This window comes from Mus caroli, chromosome 17, assembly GCF_900094665.2.
Source record: "Mus caroli chromosome 17, CAROLI_EIJ_v1.1, whole genome shotgun sequence".
Taxonomy (NCBI): Eukaryota; Metazoa; Chordata; class Mammalia; order Rodentia; family Muridae; genus Mus; species Mus caroli.
The window spans coordinates 71,212,659-71,228,995 of NC_034586.1; the positions used below are offsets into that span (position 1 = coordinate 71,212,659).

The 16,337-nt window shown below is 41.6% G+C and overlaps 1 protein-coding gene across 5 annotated transcripts in view; it reads left to right on the plus strand.

The window, feature by feature from the left end:
- The window catches only part of Ltbp1 (latent transforming growth factor beta binding protein 1), a 387,543-nt gene that overhangs the window by 321,082 nt on the left and 50,124 nt on the right, over positions 1–16,337 (plus strand). For all 5 annotated transcript variants that reach the window (XM_021185976.2, XM_021185979.2, XM_029471038.1 and 2 more), the window contains one exon: positions 2,420–2,545. In XM_021185976.2, the coding sequence (XP_021041635.1) occupies positions 2,420–2,545 (126 nt within the window). The remainder of the gene's footprint in view (positions 1–2,419; positions 2,546–16,337) is intronic.

A 16,337-nucleotide genomic window follows, 5' to 3' on the forward strand; every position in this document is an offset into this window, starting at 1 on the left:
CTCCCGTGGCCCCTTCCCAGTTTCATGACTTACACTCCCACACGTACATGTGTATACATACACACAAATTAAGGTCTGGGCTCCCCAAATGAGAGCAAACATGTTGTATTTGTCATTCTGAGTCTGGCTTATGACTCTGAACATAATGATTTCCAGTTCCACCCATTTCCCTGCAAATGCCATGATTTCATTTTTCTTTATGGCTGAATAAATTTCCATTGTATTTATATATACCATGGTTTTATTTTTACCCATTCATCTATTGATGGATGACAAGGCTGGTTCCATTTCCTAGCTATTGTGAACAGTGTGGAGTATGAAGTATGAAGGTATAAGTATCTCTGTGGTGTATTGACCTAAGAGTGCTTTGGGTAGATACCGATACCCAGTAGCAGTATAGTGGATCATTCGATACTTCTATCAACCTCCAGGTTGGTTTCCATGGTGGCTGCACCAGTTTATACTTCCACTAGCAGCAAATAAAGGTTCCTCTTTCTCCATGTCCTCAGAAGTATTTGTTGTCGTTTGTTTTCTTGATGCCAGCAGGTCCGATACACAAGAGATGGAACCTCAAAGCAATTTTAATTTGCACTCTGTCCCCACCCCACCCCCAAACAAAAGCATTGAATTGCTTTCCAAATATCTGTTTCCATATTCATATTGTTGCATATTCAGGTCATTAGCCCATGTATTGACTGAAAGATTAGTTTGTTGTTTGGTTTCATGTTTAATTTTTGTAGCTCTTTGTATGGTCTAGGTATTAAGTTCCTCTGTGGAAGACAGTTGAAAAGACTTTCAACTGTTCTGTATGTGTCTCTCTATGCTGCCGATGGTTTTTTTTAGATGGTCTGGGATTTTCTTTCTTTGTTTCAGCAGTATGTAAGCCAAGCTATGTAACTTATGTGGCTATGGAGAGATATAAAATTCAGGGCTAATAAAGACAAGCAATGAATCAGTAGTTGTTACAAGTTATTCTACACACGGATTAGCAGGGCAACCAGAGGAGGAGCCCCCAGAAAGCCTGTATAAGCGGAAAGTGGTGGTGTTTTATGGAAAAGAGAGACGCCGTAGCGCAGCATGTTCTAAAAGCCACTAGCATGAACTCAGGTCTTTCCTGGGTTAAGCTATGCATAGGTCTTGATTATTCTGATGTTCATAATTGCCAGGGGCCCATCCTATTCATCCAGTTTATAGAGAGCACTCAGAAAACAGTTGAATTGAAACAAACACGAACTTCTAAGAAGAAATATTGAGGATCTCTTTAATAAAAGGCAAGAGAGACTGTAAGAAACTTCAAGAATATAGAAAGGGACATGCTTGGAGAGTACCGAGGACATGGGATCACTTTTGTGATGTCAGTTCCCTAAAAGAACCCAAGCCAATTATTGTTCCCTCAGTAGAGTAGTAATGCTACTTTTATGGTAGTAGTAAGTACTTACTGACATTATTGATAGACAGCATGAAGGGTAGGGAACTCAACGGTTTACACATCCTGACCTTCTCAAGGAGCAAACAGTGTTGAGAGACACAGATAAGTAAACCAGCCAGGAATACTCAGTACACAAGCCACTGCATGAACCAGTACTACTGTGAATTGGTGAGCTACCTCTGGGTTCCTGTGTTGTCATTGTTGAGGGCACTCTTGGCTAACATATTTAGAACTGGTTTGAAAGCACATTTTGCTTTGTAACTCTCCATGTTAACAGTATGTAGAGTGCCCCTGTCACCCTGGTTGGCGAAGGACAAATGGAGTATGAGATGCTCACATGCTTTGCTGACACCATCAGCTGTTTCTACATCTTCATAATATGAACCTTTGGCTATACATTAAGCACTACCGTAAACACTTCACCCTCACTAATTCCATCACCACAAAGTCTGGCCTTCTTTTCCTTTTATTTTATTTCCGTTACTCATTTTTGATGAAGTATAGACTGAAGTTTATTTCCAGTATAACCAGCAGATATTTATGGAGTGGCATTTATGAGCTAAATACTATATACAACGCATGTCTGGCCTTGCCCTGAAGAAGTCTACATCCTGGGGATGGAGGAGCAGGTGTGACAGGCTCCAGTAGAGTTGCTCATTGGTGTCTGCTTCTTGAACTGTTTATTAATATTACTCAAGGTCCTGGTATGTCTAAAGCAGGATCAACTCTGGGTTAAACCTTGGAGAATTAGTATTTTTACAGGTTGACACAGTTGAACGCCTTCTGTCATGTGGGTCACCCTGAGTACGTTGCCCCTTCTGATAGTTCATCTTGTCTTGTGGTCTCTGATGTAGACAAATACTATAGTTGGGTCACAAAAGAAAAGTCAACTCCTTTCAAAGCCAGGTTTTTCCTACTGTAAGACCAGTATAAGTGGAAAACAAAAATCAATCTCTTTTTAAATGTTTGTAACTCTCTTTTCAATTGCAGACATTAATGAATGTGCACAGCCAGGACTCTGTGGATCTCATGGGGAGTGTCTAAACACACAAGGCTCCTTCCACTGTGTCTGCGAACAGGGGTTCTCCATCTCTGCCGATGGCCGTACATGCGAAGGTAAGGGAACCCATAAGAAACCCTAAAACTGACATGAAGAAGCTGAGATATGGCTTTCTATAGAACATGCAACAAGACTCTAAGACTTAAAAAGGTATTTGTAAATCAAGTCCCAAGGCTTCTGTGTGTCAAGGTGACTTGTACTGGAAAGCATAGCTCAATCGTTTCAACATTTACAGATAGAGTAACCCAAGGTTGTTGGGGTGAAAATACCCACAGGTGGTTCCCATTCTACACTAATGAGTGAAGTCTTTCAGAGCTGAGCATTCTGGGTAGACACTGTCATGCATTTCCTGTCTCCATTACCCTTTGTGTGGGTCATCTGGTTTATTCTCAGTACCACTGGGAACAGAGACTATCCAGTATTATGCCACTCATCTTCCTACCTCTAAGCCAGTGGTTCTCAACCTTCCTAATGTGGCGGCCATTTAATACAGTTCCTCGTGCTATGGTGAACCCCCAACCACAAAATTATTTTCATTGCTACTTCATCACATTAATTTTACCACTCTTAGGAATTGTAAATATTTTTGGAGATAGAGGTTTGTCAAAAGGGTCTCAAGCCACAGGTTGGGAAGCTCTTCTCTACGCCAATCCATTTCCATACTTGCCTACATTGTTTATGTCCTCCAAAGGTTTATCAGACTGTGAGACATTTAGACTGCACCAGGTCCTGTTTGTGGCCTCCGAATGTTTGCAGGCTGTTAGTTTTATGCTCTTCATGACCTTAGAGTTTGATAAATGGTTGAATAACCCATCTGAGCCTTTTGGAAAGAAAGCTAAGATTGCCATGATCCTAAGTCCATCGTATCTTTTCTTCTTCCATTTTTAAGATCTGGGTTATTGAAACTCAACTGCATGTTTTTAAAAGTACATTGTAAATATTCTATTCCAAGCCTAAGCAATTCTTTGCTCTGAAAGAATACTGCAGCAGGAAGTGTCTGCTCTCTTGATGCTAGTACTGTAGTGGAACCCGGCCGAGGACCGGCGTCCAGGTTCAGCTGAAACCAATTATTATATTGGGAGGAATAAACTGATCTTATAAAACGGAGATTGTTGAAATTGTTCTCCTGCTGAGCAGACAAAACATGGAGGCCAGATTTGGCTACAACGGGAGGAAGATAGTGCAGGGTGGAGCTGGAGCAAACAGAGTAAAGGGTTTGGAAGGGATCCCAAGTGGGGAAGTGGAGGACAGCAGCATCACGATGTGGGGGATGGAAGATTCACAGGGAACTCAAGCTTCTGGGCTTCATAGTTTATGTTAAGTGTCTGTAGGGTGCTCTGAGGCTGTCCTGGTGCATAGGTTCTTCCCTGAGCCCAGAGGGGTGCTGGCTGCCTCACCCCAGTCAGCAGGGCGGAGTCACAGAACCCCACATTTACAGAAAGATGCAGGCTCACTCCCTCATTTTGCTTCACTCCAAATCAGAGGCAGTAAAGTCCTTCTTCCCTGAAACACGGTCAGAGTTAACTGCCTCTGCTGGTTGGGTCACTGTGCTCAAAAGAGGGCGGATCATCTCAGATGCTTGTCCGTGAAGCTGTTGTTCCAGGCAAACGGATCGAGTGTGCATTGGCCTTTCTGATGTGCTCGCTTTGCTCTCAGTGTTTCTCAGGATGAGAGAAACACCGATTTCTGCAAATTGGGAGTTATATAATTGCTCTAATCTGGTTGCAGCTCTAATTTGGTTGGTCATTTACTTGGCAAGGGCCTGACCTTAAAAATGTGTTTTTTAGAAAACATCTAATGCTTTGTAAGTCGCCGGGCTCTCTTTGACACTTGCTCCATTCCTCCATATTTCCCAGACTGGACATTTTTACAAGTCATAAGAGGTAATTTTAGAATATCGCGCTGATATATGAAAGTACAGCTAATTATTAAACGTCATTTTTTTCCCCTTAAATAAGTTCCTGAAGGTTTTTGCTTTTAGGGATTAATCCAATACACTAAATTGGTCCAAGTTTTCTTTTGTTGGATTCAGTCTGAAACTTATGGCAATAGTACTGTCCTCATACGACCCCTGGCTGTGGCATAGGACAAAGCCAGCTCATGTGACCAGGGTTTGGCAATGTGGCTGCTGTGCATAGTGTTTGAATGAATGCTGAGCAGTGGTTGGCACTCTCGGGCCACGTCCATTCACCAGCTTCCTTGTGAGCCGCTGTCACTGCTGGGAGTCACACACTCGTTTCAACCCGAGTAAAGCAACTAGGGGTAGTACAAAGAAGTTGGCTCAACATAGCCAAAAATGTGGGGCCCTTGCCTCATCCCCCAGATCTTGAACAGTTGTTGGTGTTTGGCTTGATGACTGAATGACTATCAGGAGGCAAATCTTCAGTCTTAAGTGATTCGAAGCAGCATGGCCAAGTTTATGGGGATAAGAAGGCATCTTCAGTCCTTCATCCCATTATCTGGGTAGGTTATCTGGGAGCAGTATGTGGAGTGCCAGGCAAAGCCCTAGGGTGGTAAGGGAGCAAGATGAGCCAATGAGTTAGTTACTATTTAGTCATTCATTGAAGTATTACTGGATGCCTGTACAGTGGCAGACACTTCTCTGAAGGTACTGTAGAGGCAGTTCTTGCTTATAGAGAGCGTATATCACAGGAGGGGGAAATCAAAGTTAAATAGGGGCGTATTCCATAGGATACGTTGTTCATTTATATATAAATCATGTGATATAATCTCACTATATATATATATACCCACATGGCATAGCATGCCATATATCATATGATGAATGCATTATAAATCCCAGAGTCAGGTTAAGAAACCCCAGGGGAACAGGGCCCTTTGTTCCCTATCCCTCCCTGTTGTCTCTCAGTTACATACAGTTTCTCTTCTGCTATATTCTTTTCACTATGTAACCAGAGCTCTTGTGTTGTGTGGAAAACGATAATGAATTTGCTTATTTCTCTTATATCACCGTCTTATAACCCAGTTTACTCTATCCCTTCACTTTAAAACTCCTACATCTTTTGTTCTTTAACTTATTATTATTTTCTATTGTGGAATTATAATTTGCACAAATGGCATTTTGCCATGGTGTTCACTAGCCAGCTCAGGGAATGGCTTCATCCTCATTAGGAGAGCGTGTGTGCATAGGAGAGGGGCAGAGACACTGGGAGCCACCAGACTCTCCTGAAAGCCTAGGAAGAAGCGTCTCCTGCTGCCTGATGCTGCCTCACTCTGCCTCTGGCTTCATTCCCACCGTGTGTGGTGTTTGGGAATATCACATGTTATCGGAGCTCGTGTACCCTCCAGCTCACTCACGTGATCCAAGGGCCACATGGGTTCCACAGGAATCCGAAGATGCCAGCAACACAGAAAAACACTGATGAGAATTACAGAATACAATTCTTGCACAATGCAGTTCTTACCGAATGCAATTCTTACAGAATGCAAGGGATCTTTTCCTTTATCATTGTCTTCCAATGGTCAGCTCTCCTACTTGGGCCTCTTACTCATGTTCAGTAAACCCTTCATAAAACTCTTTCTTTCTTTCTTTCTTTCTTTCTTTCTTTCTTTCTTTCTTTCTTTCTTTCTTTCTTTCTTTCTTNCTTCCTTCCTTCCTTCCTTCCTTCCTTCCTTCCTTCCTTCCTTTCATTCATTCAACAAAGAATGTATTTTGTTGTTGTTGCTTTGTTTTGTTTTGTTGGTTTTTCAAGACAGGGTTTCTCTGTGTAGTCCTGGCTGTCCTGGAACTTACTCTGTAGACCAGGCTGGCCTTGAGCTCAGAACTCTGCCTTCCAAGTGCTGGGATTAAAGGCGTGCACCACCACGCCCAGCTGCAATGTATGTTTGTCTATTTGTTTATTTTAATTGCTGGGAATGAAACTTAGAGATTTACACATGCTAGGTAAGCACTCTACCACAAGCCTATATTCCTATTCCTCAAAAAAAAAAAAAAAAAAAAAAAACCATTAAGTAAGCAAATGACAATCCTAAGTACCCGAGGAGCTTCAGTGACCACCACCCGAAACAGAACTCTCCCCTCCCTTTTTTTGAGACAATAAACTAGTAGATGAGTGTAAATGGTACATGACATTGGGAAGAGATAAACCTATAGATAAAAGAAGACACAGAGTTGAGTTCAGGGACCATGAGATCTAGAGCCAGAGAGGGAGCTGGTGAGATGCTGAGGAGGGTGGCAGAACCTGCTGCTCTGTGTCTATAAGTGAACATGAAAACAAAAGTTATTTTGTATTTGAGTAAAAGATCCATATTCAATGCCTCTTGATTTTAAGCCAGTCTTTGCTGTGTGTCAAAGCACCATCCGTAAATAGTCAAAGGTTCAAAGTGACAAGCAGAAGGCCTTGGCTCTATCACAGAAACCAAGGCCATACAACACTGAGTATGAGCCCCTATGTAAAGTGTGAGCTATGACTGAATGATCCCAGTGCGGGCTCCGTGATGACAACCAACGCCCCTCTCCAGAGTATTGGGAGTAGGAGAGGCTGGGGACTGGGCAAGGGAAGCAGGGAAGTCTATGGAAATAATATAATCTCACTGGAAATCTACGACTAACTGCTCTTGGAAGCAAATTCTGCTTTCAAAACAGATGTATGTCTGCCATTGCTTTTCCCCAAAGCCCCGCCCCTGTTGGAAAGTAAAGATCAAAGCCTTTTGTTTGAATTATTTATTCTACTACTCTGCTCAGAGCCCCACCAATAACAAGGCTGCTGTTTTCTCTGACTTCTCATAATGATACTCCAGAGTGAAGAAGTGATGGCCAACATGTCCTAGTCTTTGTGACAACTCTTATACTAATTGAGAATTTGAGATCGTCAAGACAAAGAGGGGATTTCTTACAGCATCTAGCTAGAACTCGGAGGTCTAGAATTTTCTCCTCAGTCCCCACAAAATTAAATCCTACCATTGCAGACCGATAGAGACCCTTCTTGGGTATAGTAACAAGCCACTCCATACTCACATATCCACCCAGAAAAGAGAATTTAAACCTTCTTCAGTCACAGACAGTTGGCTTCTTGAAGCGGATCAATAACGGTTAAGAGCAATGTGAGTGAAAGGATGACTCTGGACCTGTGGTTTACTTTGTCATCAATGGACAGAAAGTGTGCTGTGTGTTTGACCTTAAGGTACATTTTTCTACACACAGTGTAGAATGGAAGTGAAACCCCATCGAGGACAAGCACCAGAGCACCAGTAGTTTTGTGGTATAAAGGTAGAACTAACTACATCTCCATCACTAATGAGCACTGTTTCTGACCCCAAAATATATTACGTCTTGCTGCTTGGCCAGAAGATTTTTAGGATGATGATGATGATGATGATGATGACGATGATGATCATCTTAAGATCAGAAACTGAAAAAATCTACAAAGAGAAAACAATTTGAGTGTTTTTACCTTTTCTAGATGAAAAAGGGGAGAGAATCTAACAAGGGGATATGCTGTCTACCACATGTAGGGAAAAAAAGGCAAATGAAGGGGGTTCCATTCGTAAGGGCTACTGTTCACAGTCACTCCTCCTGGGAATGCACTTCAGCAATTGTGAGTGAAAATGGATATTTAAGTCATTAGGGGGAGAGAGGGCTGAGGGAATTTTGATGGAATAAGCTAGCTTTAACCCAGAACCCATTTTACCCATGTGTCGCTTGATTGTGCATCAAGAGTTGCTAGAGAAACTCACAGAAGCAGACGTTTCAAGAACTTTCTCAACATATGTAGAATCTCCTTGGGGCATGTGGGGGTTGGGGGGAGGGTAGAGCAAGAGGGAGAAGGGAAGGGGGAAATTTATTATCCTTTTACAAGCCCAGATTAGTCAAATCATGTCTTGATAAAGTTCACACTTTCCGTCCAGCCAAATAATAGACATGAGGTTGTCAAAAAGCAAAGCCAGCGAATGGTAACAAACAATGCATACCTGGTATTGATGCCCACACAGTCGCTTGGCACGTGACCAGTACCACCCGTTTTGACAGTTCTTTTGGTGTCATCTACATTGAGAGGTCTTTTTAGGCCATGGGAAGTTGGAGTTCTCACTGACACAGGCGCTATGCTAAGTGCGCCATGCCTTTGCCTCATTTGACCTTCTCTACAAACCCATGGATAGGCTAGGTATTGTCGGTACGTGTTGGGCTGCAACTATGAGGACATTTATCACACTGATGTGAAATACAAAGATCCTCACCTCTCCTTCCTGGGATCTTTAAGAGAATACTGTATCCTCCCAGAACACTTCAGAACCACTTTTCCTAGACATCCTCACCCTTAGTGAATGTGGCTTCCTCTTTCAGTGTTTTGCTTTTTCTGCCCCCATTACCACCCTATTCTATGTTTGTGTGTATTGCTATTATCACTGCAAATGCTAGACTCTCAGGACTGTTTTCAGTGTTGCCCTGGGCCTATATGCCACTGGAAATAGTTAGGGGATAGTCAGTATATGGTGAATCAATGGTTGCCTTTAATTCATCCTGTATTAGGAAACCGTTGTAATGAAATCGCCCTAAGCCAAATGTGTCAAACACATTCGCAGTGTCTTTTTTTCTGTAAAGCCTGCCCTGAGTAACGGTCGGACACAGAAGTGATGGTGACAGTTAAGCTGTGAAATCTGAAAGTGTAAAGGTGAGCTCCTGCTCCTTCTCAGCAGTGTGGGCTGGGTAAGTTATTACAGCAGTACTTCCTCGTTTCCCCTGGAGAGTGAGGAACGTGCTACCTGCGTGAGCTGGGTGTGTGTTGGTGACCATCAACCCCGAGTGGAGCCCGGCCTTCAGGCTGTGCTCCAGGACCATCTCACTATTCCTCTATCAGCGCTTCTTATATGGATGCTTTAGTCACTGTCATTTGTTTGCTTTGTTACGTAGAAGCAGGAATGTTCAAAACACGTTCATTTTTGTATTACTGCCACTTACAGAGTGTGGATCACACCAATTGCTATCTATCTCCAAAGTTAAAGTTGTGTATAATGGAGCATAGTAATGAATTTCTATATTATTTGCTTTCATCTTCCATCTTGTATGTTCCCACGAATTTCACATAACCAACTCAGCTTTGCCATCCACCCACTAAATGCTTGACGTTTCAAATTGTTTTGTGTCTCAATTGCTAGTGAGGTTCCACCCAGCATTGTACTTCCTGGCCCTGAAGCACTGGGGCTATTATTGCTAGAGGTATACTGTCTATTTTCTGTGGTTTTAAAATTGATCCTTCTTAGCTTTCTACTGGAATATAGAAAGAGAAAAATTCGAGTAGTTAAAAAAAAGAGAAATTTCTTTGGCCAATTTTATAGTGCCTCTGGGGTCTACGTGTCAAAAAGATGAATCAGGAGTTTGATATGTTTGGCCTATGCTGAGGGCTCTCTCCCAGTCTACACTGGCTGCTCAGCCTAAGCAGTGGTATAGGAAAACCAAGCATAGAGTGTGGCTCAGAATTTAGTATACGACCTTGATGCGCTCCAAGCAGGCTCTCATAGAAGTGTAAAGCTATTAAATTAATGCAGGGGAGATGTAAGTGGCTACTAATAGATAAGGTAAGGTGAAGTAATACTGCGTTTATAAAACTTAAGATGACATAAAAATGCACATGTATCGTCCACATGTTCTGTCTCTTGTGGGAGCCGTGGAAGAAGATATGCACTGTTTACTGGTGTTCTTGAGAGAACTTTCTCTGAGCAGAATGTATATAGTTAACAGTGGGACCTAAACTCTCCATTTTCTTGATCATCCGTCATGTGATAATAAATTTATGATAATAAATCCTGTAGTGCCCACAGGATAGAAAAATGGTCTTATATTTATGACTTCTTACACTGTCCTGTTTTATTTTAAGAAATATTTCTTTTCTGTAACAAATCTAATTTCTTCTCATGCACTTTCTCCTCCCCCCACCCTTTCAATCACTTTTCTAGTTTGTGTACAATATTATCTTAGACTTGGTAGAAAGAAATAGAAAGAAAATGAAAAATGTGCTTTTACATTCAGAAATATATTGTCTTATTTCTCTGGAGAAACACAGGCAATGCAGGCAATGCATTATATGGTATAGGTGGGTTTTGTTGTTGTTTTGATTTCTGTTTTTGTTCTCTCTCTCTCTCTCTCTCTCTCTCTCTCTCTCTCTCTCTCTCTCTCTCTCTCTCTCTCTCTCNTCTCTCTCTCTCTCTCTCTCTCTCTGTGTGTGTGTGTGTGTGTGTGTGTAGAAAATCAATTGGTATGAGATTTTATACACCTATAATCCCAGTACTCTAGAGGCTGTTACAGGAAGGTTTCCACAAGCTTTTAGTAAGCCAGAGGAAGATGCTATTTCACAATAGAAAACAAAACAAAACAAAACAAAAAGTCTTACATCATTAAAAACATCCTATTTTGTGAACTTAATTTTTTGTTCATTGTCTCAGATACTTCCGTTTGATTTTTTTAAAATATGAAATAGCAAGCTTTTGTTGGACCCAGACAGACATCTGGCCAACCTATGCTTTCTTCCCAGGTTGTGCCCCCGCCCCGCCCCCGGCTCTCCTCTCTGCAGTGCTGGTCTCCAACAGGAAGATCATTGGCAAGCACAAAGTGTGTGCGTCCCAAACTATTTAATAACATAAATGACCTTTCCAGATACCCAGTCTGAGCTTTGCAAGCTCCCTCAATGAGGAAAACCATTAGGGTCAGACCACTTCCCCTGCTCTCTTGGTCATTCGTGGAATGAGCTTGTCAGTATGGTTTGAAATGTAATCCTGACGCGTGCTTTTTGGATTTTTTTTTTTAATATAAAAGTGAGCCTTGCAAAGCTTCATTCATGAAAATGCTCATTCCTGACCTCCTTTGGTTGAGACAAAAATAAGCTGTTTTATGTCCCTCTTCTTTGTCTTTAGCTTACTGGGGATAAGAAGGAGGAATGATTTGAATGCTTAAAATTGACAACTTTCCGGGATGTTTAAAGAAAAACCCACAAGGTTAAAAACCTCGTTGATTTTATATTTTACCTTTATGGAAAAGACCATTTTCCAACTATGTTTACTTTAAATATCTGGAAGAGTGTGGGACGTAGGGAAGAGCCCAGGTTTGGAAGCCACTCTCAGGCTGAGCAGGCGACTCTCAGAGTGGCTGATGCTACCGCAGCTTCAGCATCTCCAAATGAGTAACCTAGGAAACAGGCGCTACCTCTTGATCATTTACTGTATCTAACTTCCATACCCTATAATAGTACAGTTTCTGTCTACTCTGAATATATACTATAGTCACAATAATATATTCATCAAGACACTGATAAAATCATTCCATAATATTGCTCCATAATTTTCTGTAAGAACAATACATAGTTGTCTGTGGATAGGGGCAACTCCTGTCATATGCTCCCCATGACGTGCAGTAGATCTTACTGAAGTGCAGTTAAAGCCCCCAAGACACAGTGTGTTAAATGTGTAGCCTTATTCTGGGTTGTATTGTTTTAAGCAAACAAACACAGCAGACTCTATACTGCAGTTGAAAACAAAACAAAACAAAACAAAACACATCTTGGAATGGATTCCAGTGAACAAGAAGCTATGGTCAAGGTTACTGTGGTAGAGTCTCTTCATGGTCAACTATAATTTGTGTGCCCCACTATTGTACTCATGGGAAATGGTGATGTGAATTGAGTTTCTGAAACCCATTGTCTCTAACTAAGAAATTACAATATAAAGTAGCTTTTTAAAAAGCCTATATTAAAATGCATACTTAAAAGTAGAGACTTGGGGCTTGAGAGATGGCTCAGTAGTTAAGAATGCCTGCTAGTAGTCATTCCCAGCACCCGTATCAGGCAGCTCACAGATGCTGTAACTCCAGCTTTGGGAAATCTGATGCTCTCTTCTGGCCTCTCTCTGTAAGTAACTGCACACATGTACCATACACTCTCAAGGACACACATACGCAGGAATAAAATAAAAAATAGTTTTCAAAAGTACAAAATTGTAACCACACATTTTGGCTACTTTGTTGGGGTTTTGTATCTACTAGTCTTCTCCACCCCAGCCCCTTCTAACCGCCAACAAACACTAGGTGGGCAAGAAAGAAGGTTAGAGGGGAAAGGAGCATAGATTTCTTTAGACTACTTCCTGCTGATTCAGAGCATTGAGTTTTGGGGGTGTAGTCAGGATATCTTTGTAGTCAGGATATTTCCAACCAGCAACAGAAGCAAACAGCAAATAGCAGCAGCAGCAGCAACCAGTAATCTTGCAAAAGCAGCAAATGTAGCAGCAGGAACCAGCAGCAACAGGGGCAGCAGCAGCAGCAGCAGCTACGACAGGCCATCTCACATTTATACCCTCTCAAGAGTCCCCAGAATTCCAAATCTAAACTACCTTCAGCTGGAAAAATCATGCCCCTGCTAGAGCATGAGACAAATCATAGTCAGCTGCTGTGGACAATCTGAAGACACCCCCTGCCTCACCTGGGATTAAAGCAAAAAGATTCACATAACATAGCTATGTTTTTAAAGAAACCAAAATTCTCACTTACACATAATTTAAAAGGGCACAACCTAACTTTTACTGGATCAACATACTTAGGAACTAGCCTCCAGCCCCTCTGGCAGATATCCCAATGTTTTTAAGTGATCACGACCCTCCATTACCCTGAGTCCCATATACCTAGCAATCACTCTTACTTTCTCACAGATGTTTATTTTGCCTGGTTTTCAACACTCAACTGATGGAATTATGTAGTATATACTCATTTGCCTCTTCTCTTATTCAGCACCGTTATTTGTAGACATTTATTCTGTTACATATCGGCTTATTAATCTTCATTGCTACCTGTGTATTGTGTAAAGATGCTGTCGTGTTGTTTCAAGCACGGTCTCTGTGTTCACCATTTTTCCTGTGGATGGGATCAAACGCCTGACAAGACACAACGTAAAGGAGGAAGGGTGTATTATGGTTTACAGTTCACGGGGAATTGCCCATCATGGAGGAGATGTCACCCTGGCATGAACCCAAGGCAGCTGGTCACATTTACCATTTATTCTTAGGTTAGCGCTTCCCATTTTAGCTAACGTAATCTAGATAACCCCTCACTGGTGTGTCCAGAGGCTTGGCTCCTTGGTGATTCTAGAACCTCTCACGTTGGAAATAGGTATTAACCATCCAGGTTTTAAGACTACCAGTGTGCACCTGGGCCATCAAAGCATGCACGCTGCATATCCACACCATGTCAGTGATTGGTATGCGATTCCTTCCAAAGTCTAGTAGTCCCACTGTTAAGCAGATGGCATGTAGTGTTCTTTTCTATGTCTATTTCTATTAGTCTATTTAAGGACTAATGTTGAACAGCTTCTGAGTCCTTACCAACAGCTGAAATAGTACCGTGCCTGTCATCCCCACTTCCAGAAGGCAGAGGCAGGGGAATTTGTGAGTTTGAAACCAGCATGAAGTAGGAAACAAGAGCTGGATCCTGGAACTGCAGAAGAGATCTGTATAGTCACTTCCCTGTTCTGCACACATGGTTTCTGTGTCATGGACCAAGATGGCTCACTGTCTCTCATCTGATCATCTTCGATTTTATTTTAGGAAACTATTCCATGTTTTATAATAAACCCAACTATCATCATGAAGTATCCTTTTTCGTACATCACTGTAATCAAATGAGTGATTTTTGTCCAGATTATTGGCATTGGCACCCATAAAAAAAGGAGAGATTTGATTGTGCTTCCTCTTAATGTCCTTGTGAATTTGTGGAGCCATGGTTGCTCTATGCTCAATTTGAGTTTGAGAGTATATCTGTTAGGGTTTGCAGGTGAAGTGTCTGGAAGAGACATACATGTTGAAGATGTGGTACAAACCTAATGGCACTGTTTTGAAAGTTCTTAAAAATTGTAGGATGTTGCATCTACCTGGGAAAAGAGGTCACGGAGGCCATGTCTTTGCTGTCTCTGTTTTGCCTTGGTCCCTTCCAGTGTTGCCCTTTTGGTTTTCTGACCACCATAAGATGAATATCCTCCCCCATCCATGCTCCTGCCACCATGTTGCTCTCTAAGCTTATGAAGCCAAGCACAAATGGGCTAGATCAGCTGAAACCTCAACCTTAAGAGAATGCTGCTGCCTTTGAAACAATGATGTCAGATATTTTGTCACAGCAACAAGAAAAGCTCATACAATCATCTTTTTTGTTGGTTCTCAGAAAGTTTACAGAAAATTAGTCTTAATTTTTAGATGAGTTCACAAGTGAGGTCAACTATAGCTGGGAGTGTGTGTGTGTGTGTGTGTGTGTGTGTGTGTGTGTGTGTGTGTTGGAGATTTTCTTTTAATTTCACTTGATGGATCTTTAATAGCTAAAATTGTATTTATATTAAACTTTTTATGATTTTTTAGTCAGCTGTTTTTCAAGGGAATCATTGACTTTAGATAAACTTTCAAATTCGTTGGAACAACACAGATCATAGCTGCCTTCTCTCTCCTTGAGGTACAGCAACGTGTGTTTGTTTTGGTTTGAGTGGTATAAGTCTGAACAGTGCCCTTGACCAGTCTGTCTTCCTGCAGGCACCAGTCTGTGCAGGGGAGCAGCTTTTTTTCACCATTCTTGGCTTTCTGCTTGCTTATTCTCTGCTTGTATGTTTACTGCTTCTTCTATTTACTTCCTTTAGGTGCATTTTTACTTTATTTTCCAGCTACTAGAATACATCCTTAAACCACTGACTTCTCAACAGTCTTATATATCTAATACATGTATTTATAGATATAAATTTCCTTCTAAGAATGACTTTGAAGTCTTGAAATTTTGTATTTTATTGTCCAGAAAATATTGTGAAGACCATTGCCATTTTTCCCCTTCTATCGGTGAACAGTTTAGAAATAAGTTGCTAAAGCTCCAGACATTTGGGGGGTATTCCAGCCACTTTTGTTATCTATGTCTACCTTAATATGCTAGAGAACACACCCTAATTGACTTTAATCTTTGAATCTGTTGTGGCATAAGAAATCATCAACTTCAGGAAATGATCCTTGTATACAGTGCTAGGTAGTTTTTGTAAACTTTGCACAGATAGTATTATCTGGGAAGAGGAACCTTGACTAAGAAATGCCTTCATCATATTGTATGTAGGCATGTCTGTGGGGCGTTTTCTTGATTAATGATTGATGTGGGATGATCAAGCCCACTCTAGGCAAGTGGACTTGACTTGTATTAGAAAAAAAATGCAGGCTGAGTGAGCCGTGGAGAGCAAGCAAGTAAGCAGAATTCCTCCATGGATTCTCCTTCAATTCCATCAATCAAGCTGTTGCTTTGAGTCACCGCCCTGACTTCTCTAAGTGATGGACTATCGTCTATCTTTAGGACAACTGAATCTTTTTTTTTTATTAGATATTTTCTTTATTTACATTTCAAATGTGAGCCCCTTTCCTAGTTTTCCCTCCGATAATTCCCTAACCCCTCCACCCTCCCCCTGTTCCCCAATCCACCCACTCCCATTCCTGGTCCTGGCATTCCCCTATACGGGGGCATAGAGCCTTCACAGGACCAAGGGCCTCTCCTTCCATTGATGACCAACTAGGCCATCCTCTGCTACATATATATCTAGAGCCACAAGTTCCACCATGTGTTTTTTTTTTGTTGTTTGGTGCTATAGTTCCAAGGAGCTCTGAGGGTACTGGTTAGTTCATATTGATCTTTCTTCTATGGGGCTTCAGTCCCCTTCAGCTCCCTGGGTATTTCTCTGTCTCCTTCACTGGGGACCTTGTGCTCTGTCCAATGGAAGGACAACTGAATCTTTTCTTACCCAAGTTGCTTTTGCTCTGAGTGTTTTATGGAAGCAATAGGAGATAGACCTGGGATCAAATTGTATTCAGTAGTTGGACATATGTATATCAGTTAGGGCTAGT